Source organism: Alligator sinensis, unplaced genomic scaffold (assembly GCF_000455745.1).
Source record: "Alligator sinensis unplaced genomic scaffold, ASM45574v1 scaffold265_1, whole genome shotgun sequence".
Classification (NCBI taxonomy): domain Eukaryota; kingdom Metazoa; phylum Chordata; order Crocodylia; family Alligatoridae; genus Alligator; species Alligator sinensis.
The window spans coordinates 409,108-415,729 of record NW_005842961.1 but is presented as its reverse complement, the minus strand read 5'-3'; the positions used below and the strand labels follow the sequence as shown (position 1 = coordinate 415,729).

At 59.7% G+C, this 6,622-nt stretch overlaps 1 protein-coding gene and 1 pseudogene across 1 annotated transcript in view; one reads left to right on the top strand and one right to left on the bottom strand.

Moving 5' to 3' along the window:
- The window catches only part of LRP1 (LDL receptor related protein 1), a gene marked incomplete at its 5' end in the record, with an annotated part of 92,779 nt that overhangs the window by 6,171 nt on the left and 79,986 nt on the right, over positions 1-6,622 (top strand). The window contains 1 exon segment of the mRNA XM_014526103.2: positions 6,435-6,557. Coding sequence (XP_014381589.1) covers positions 6,435-6,557 — 123 coding nt within the window.
- Positions 1,253-3,904, bottom strand: LOC112548132 (annotated as a pseudogene).

Here is a 6,622-nt window from a genome sequence, read left to right as displayed (position 1 = left end):
TGCTTCCAGTTGCTGCCTTTGCAGCTCTGAGCCTTTGTCTCCCCCCTTTCCCCCCCACAGCTGAGCAGGGTGGGGGCATCTCTGCTCTGCCTGCCTGGAGGGAACCCTGCCCCTCCCTGCCACTGGGGACAGCCCCCTTCCGCCTGTGTTGGGGGGGGGGGCGGGGGTCAGAGGTCACTTCCTAGCCCTGCTGTGCCTCGTCCGTGGGCATTTCCTCCGTACCATGGGGGTGAACACAGCCCATCCGTGTGCCCTGGAAGCTGGTCAGGCAGTTGCCCCAGGAGCACATGCAGCACCAGGTGTGGGGCAGCGGGGTGCGGCTCTGGCTGTGCCATCTGTGGAGGATTGCAGCTGGGGGGCACACGAGCCCAGGGGAGCTCATTGGCGCACACGTGTGCACGCGCTCTCATTCTGATGCACGGGGCTGCACACTCAGCATGCCGCTGGATTTGTCCTGCCCCCCTCCCCAGCCCTGGAGCTATGCTGCAGGATCGGGGCCCTGAGGACGAGCTCCCAGTGTGTGCTGCACCCCACCCGGGGGGGGGCAGCTTCAGGGTTGCTGTAGTCCCCAGAGCTGGGTGCATTGGGGCTGGACAGTTGCAGGCTCCCAATGCCCAGTAGCCTGGTGAGTCTGTGCCCCCCCCACCCCGTTATTTGCCCTGGGGCTTCTTCACCTTCATGGGGGCGGGGGAGCCCGAGGCTTTGAGTGAGGCTCAGGTCTCTGTGGGTTTATCAGGAGCTTGGTGTGTTCTTGGCGTGTGGGAGCGGGAACGTGGCGAGCTGTTCCCCGGGGACAGGACATCTCCTGTTCCCGGGAGGGGAGCTTTTTGAGGGCTCCCCCTAGCAGGTCCCCAGCCTCCTGGATGCCAGCTCCTAGCTCTGGCACTGCTGGGGGAGAGGGTTGGCCCCCGGCTCCCCCCTGCCTGGGCCAGGGTGCGGAGCTGGGGCAGTTGGCCATGACCCCAAACAGGATGCACTGGTTGGGGGTGGCTCCTCCCCGTGCCCTGCATGCCCCCCCCTGCCTGCACCGTGACTCAGCCGCACAGATGAAATGCCTATTAATCCAGAACGCAAAATTGCTTTATTGCCCAGAGCCGCGCAGTCTCTGGGGGCCGCGTCCCCCCCCACCCATCCATAAATAACCGCAGCCCCGGCTTCTGGAGATGTGCCTGCCCCGCGTCCCTTCTCGCTCTGTGCCTCAGTTTCCCCTCCTATCCTTTGCCTGTTTCGGGAGCTGTCTTCCTTGGTGTTGTCACAATACACCTAGCAGATGCGGCACTAGAAACCCAGGGGTCCGTGGCCCCAGGGCCTTGCCTTCTGTTAGAGCTGGGGGTGCTACTGCTGTGCCCCTGTGAGACCCAGGCCCCCTGCGCTGAGGGGCACGCTGCTTGGGTGGGCGCTGCCATGGCACCGGCGTGGGGGGCACCAGGGCAGAGGATGCTTTCGTGTCCAGTGTTAACAGCCCCTGAGCTATGGGGGAAGCTGCTATAATGTGCATTTCTTGCGAGGCTTCGCTCCTTTTGCAAGCCCCGGCCCCGGGACTGGAATCCAGGCATCCTGACCCCTGTCCTCCCCGGCTGCCTCTTGTTGTCCGGGCCCAGAGCTTTCCTCCCTCTTCTCCTCCAGGCCCCAGAGAGTACGGCCCTGTGGGCAGCGCAGAGGCTGCAGAAGCATCTCGGCCCCGATCCTGCTAGATGGGCTATGCAAAGGGGGCTGGCGCTGGCTGTCAGGACTCCTGGGTTCCTTTCCCGTCTCTGCTAATGGCCTCTTCAGCATTGCAGCCTTGGAGAAACCCCTGGAGTTTGCTTCATGGCTCCCTTTAGCCCTCTGAAACGGGGCCGAAGCTCCTTCCCTGGCGGCGAGGCCAGGTGGATCTGGGGGCCTGGTGTCGGGGGCCCTACAGGGCTCTGGGGTCCCAGTGTCTTGAGTGCCAGGGAGAGGCCGTTGAGGTGCTCCCCTGTTTCCCATCTTTGCCCCGGCCACATGCCTCTCTCCGTCCCCAGTGGCATTTTGCTTCTGTCTGGATGGCGAGGCCAGAGCGGACCAAGATGAAGGCCCAGCGGCTTTCCAGTGGCTGCTGGACTTGAAAGGAGAAAGCGGGGTGTGTGGGGGGGCGGGAAAAGTCTGGATTTTAAAGCCAATATTTGCTTTGCAATGGAAGCCGCCCCTGCCCTCCCTTCCCTCCCCCCCCACAAACAGCAAATACCTGCGGCTTCTGCACATGGGAATGATTGCACGCGGTAACAGCAACGTCATTCATGGAGGCCGGCGCGGCAGGGCCGGCCCGCCGGGTCCAACCGGGGGAGGAATGCACTGAACCCGCTCAGAAATCTGGTGGGGTTCCCCCCCCCTTCCCTTTTCCAAACCATGACTCTAGATTTTTCAACTGGGTTTTAAAAATTTTCCCTTTAAAGCCCCAGCCTCATTTCTGAAAGCCGCGTTGACCTTGGCTGCAAGCTCCCGAACCCTGCGGGCTTTTTGTTGGACATGTTTCGCGTCTCGGAGCCGAGGAGGAGGAGGAGGGCCGTTTCTGGGAACTTTGGAAAGAGCCCCCTTGCCCCGTAATTTCAGGTCAAAGAGGTTGGAGGGGGCGGTCTTTGGAGCAGCAGTAGGAGAAGGGTCCCAGGTTTGGTCTACTTAAGACCTGCCATGGACCTGGGGCAAATGATAGCTCCATGCTGTCCTGTCTCCTGTGTCCAGGGCAGCGAGCGGGGGTTGGAAGGGTGAGCGAACAGGGTATAATGGGGCTTTTTCCATCGTTTCCCACCCCCCAGCCCCCCACAGGCTCCAGCATTTCAGGTCTAGGATGCTCGGGTCCATCCCCATCTCTCGTGCTCAATAGCCACCGCAGCCCCTTTCCTCCAAGGATGCGGCCAGTCCCTTTCTTAGTCCCACGTCTCTGTAAAGCCTGGAACGGGCTCGTGCTGATTGAATGAAGCATGTCAACGTGCTTAATTGCCTCTGCTGGATTGAGACTGGAGGCCTCAGTCCCAGGAATCCCCCCCCGCCCCCTTCCCAGCGATGCGGACATGCCCCGCAGATGCGATAAGTGGGTTTTTCTGGTTGCCTGGCAGGATCGTGGCCAGCTCAGGGCTTGGGTGCAGAGGAACCAGGTGGTTTTTAGAGGCTTCTGCCTGGAGCTGGTAGAGGGGGAGCATAGCTAGAGCCGCAGCTCGTGGAAAATACCTCGTACTCCCCAGCTGGAATGGGAGCCCGGGATCGCCCCGCGGAGATGGGAGCCGGGCCCTTGAGAAGCCCGAACCCCTTCCAGGAGGTGTCGGGGGCCGTGGCTCTTGGAAAGGGGTCGGTGGGGGCCGGGTTTGGCCGAGAGCTGTCAGCCCGGCATGAATAGATCAATTGAGAAGAGCCGGGATTGTGTCTCCAGCTTCCTCCCGGCCGCGCCGTTCCCCGTCTCCATGCTCGCTGGCAGGCGGGCGGTCGCGACGTGACTGCAATGATGTGCGTGGCCTTAGCATTTCGGTCACATGGCAGGACGCGCAGACCGCGTGGGGCACAGAGAAGCGGCCCGGAGACCTTGCTTTTCCCCTCCCCTGCTCCCCCCGGGGACTGGGGGGGCAGCCGTTGGCATCCAGCATCCCCCCCACGCCGCCCTGTGCCGCAACCCCGGGTTAACCTCGCCGGAAACGCTGCGCTGCGTCAGGTCTTAAATATTAATGCGCTGGGGCGGGCGGGCTGCTTAGCAGATGGCCGGAGCAGACAGAGCAGCCGCCGGCCGCCCACAGCAGGGAGGACTCTGACCCGAACCAGGATGGGGGGGCAGGGGGGGAGGCTCAGAGACGGGCGAAGGAGGGACGTGACCTCCATCAAGGTGGCTCTGCAGCATCGCCCCATGCACCCACACGCACAGACACGGTTTGCAGCGAGGGAGCTCACCGGCACCCCGGGCCGGTCCTGAGGCCGTGTTGCTTGGCACAAAAGAAAGGGAAAAAAAAGTTGCATCGTCCGCGCCAGCCTGAGAAGGGGCGGGTGGGGAAGAGGGGAAGGGAAAAGAAAAAAAACCCTCAGGAATGCAGAGTCGATTTCGTGCTTTTCCCTTTTTTCCCCCCCCCTTGGAACATCTGTTTTGCAAATCAGGCTCGTTGCAAGCCGGATTTATTGCCAGCCCCGTTTCCTTTCCAGAGCTGCAGGCAGCCGCCTCCCCCAAAGAGAGAGGAGAGGCCGAGGCAGGGCCTGGTTGGGGAAACCGGATGGTTACCTGTGTTTGGGGGGCTCTTCCCTTCGCGCCTCCCCGGGGCCTGTCCAGCCCTTTGAGCCCTTTAAAATAGCAATGTCAAACCCCAAAGCAGCCAGCAGGGTTTTAATGGGGTCTTTAAACCCAAAGGGAGGCAGGGGCAGGGAGAAAGACACCCCCCACCCCGGGCAGGACTGAATCCCCCCTGGCTGCTGGTTTGTCAGGCCGCCGTGCTTGGAGCTGTATGTCCTCAAGGAAAAAAACGCAGTCCCTGCCCCAAAGGACTTCCAGTTCAAGCCCGGCTTGTTCTCGTTGCATGGAGAAGAGGGATTCGACCCCGGCTCCCCGGAGTCCCTGCCTGGCTTCCCCGCACGGTCTCAATGAGTCTCTTCATAGGCGGCCGAGAAAAGAGGATGCTCATTCTTCCGCCGCCGCGACTCGCGCGCGGCATCTCCACTGACTGCTAAAGAGGAGAGCGCTTTCGCAGCTGGGCCGTGCCCGCGGTCTGAGCCGCCTATTATCCCCGCCGTGAAGGGCTCATTATTCCTGGAGGCTCCCCTCCGCTCACATCTGCCCGCCTCTGAAAGGGCGGCTTGGCTGGCGGCGGGCGCCCCATGAACGGGCACCTTCTCTAGTTGCCCACCTGGCCTTTCGGGAGTGTGTCTGCAGCTTCCATGGGGGGGTCGTGATGGAGAAACGCACCTGGTTTGCTATCTTGGTAGCATGCAGGGCCTTAATATCCCCCTCCCGGAGCTCCCCAGGCTTTATCCGAGCCCCCGGGGCACAGCGGCGGTGTAGAAAGTCCGTCCCCAATGCTGAAATGGGCTTAATCCTAGTTGAGGGATGAACGGGGCCAGGGCTGGGGACCCCTGGACGTAGCAGACCTTAGCAAAGCTTGTCGGGCTTCACCATGACATCCCAGCACTGCAAGAAGTGTCCAGACCGCCTTGGTGTGCTAAAATTGCCTCCGTCTCCCTGTCTGGGCGGGCCTGGGCAGCTCACACTTGTGCAGCATGTGTTAAGTGTTGCGGAATCGGTTCTGTTCCCAAAAGAGGCAGGTGCCTACATGCCCTTTGCGACCACCTCTGTCCCGGGGCTGTCGCTTCTCTGAGACAAGCCAGTCATACCACGATCACCTCTTGCTCCTGCTGTACTGATTTGCGCCCCCCCCCCTCCCCCCGAGATGGGAAATCAGCCTGGAAGACCCCTCTGAGGATCTTGAGAGAGATCCAGGGGAACCTCTAAGCCTGGTGGGGGTCCAGCTCCCCGGCCCATCTGGGCTCAGGTCAGCTCCTGCCTCCCAAATGCCACATGAGAAGGGCACTGTCATTTAGCAGGGTGAGGCAGATCCTCTGCTCTGCTGCTGCCCAGCTGTGGGATACCAGGCTGTTTAGCAACTCTCCCCATGCCTTAGTTTCCCCTGCCACTCTCTGTCTGCCTCATCTCTCTACCTCTTGACTTTATGCTAAACACGAGGTGCAGAGCTAGAGATGATACTGATATGATATAATATTGTTATAATATGGTTTTCCAACTATTTAAGTTGGTCAAATAAACGATACCTGATTCACCCAAAGAACCTTACTGAGCTAGAGATGAGGCAGGCAAAGGGCAGGAGGGGAAACTGAGGCTAGTCGCATTCCTCACAGGAAGCCGTGAGTCGCATCCGCATTTGACCCGCCATGGGACCTCAACCCCAAAGCCACCTTGCTGTGTGGCTTGCCTGGCACAGGGACGAGAGTTGGTGATACTTCTGCCCGGAGAAGCTCCTGGCATGGGCGGCTGAACTCGTGTGCATGTGCACGATGCCTACACGTGTGTGCCCCAGTGCCTGGTCGCCTCTTGTGTGATCGTTTGGACTGAAACGAATGTGGTGTCTCACCTTTTTTTTCCTGGGGGTTCCTGAATGAATTTTCTTTTGTGACCTAGCACTAAAAAGAAAAACGTGCCTGCCGTAGGCTCCCTGGTGCTAATTTAAAAGATCTTTAATGTCATTAGCGCATCCTGGATCTTTGTCTTCTCACAGTAATTAATGATCTAGTTTCCCTTTTTTTTTTTTTTGTCTGCAGGGGCAAGACTGGTGGATCCCAAACCTGGATCCCAAACCCTTTGTTGGATCCCAAACCTCTTTCTCCTTTAAAAGCAACTCCCCAGCCCCCTGAAAGGCAGCTTTGGTGTGTTCCAATCACTCGTCCCCGGGTTTTATGTTGATCTTTTTTGTCTTATTTCTTCTCTCATGTAGCCCCGAAGACGTGTAGCCCTAAGCAGTTTGCATGCAAAGATCAGATAACGTGCATCTCTAAGGGCTGGCGCTGCGACGGGGAAAAGGACTGTCCGGATGGCTCCGATGAATCTCCCGAGATATGTATGTATCCCTTTTGTTCCTAAGGTTCCTATTCCTTCTGTTCTTACAGACAGCACCGGGACAGT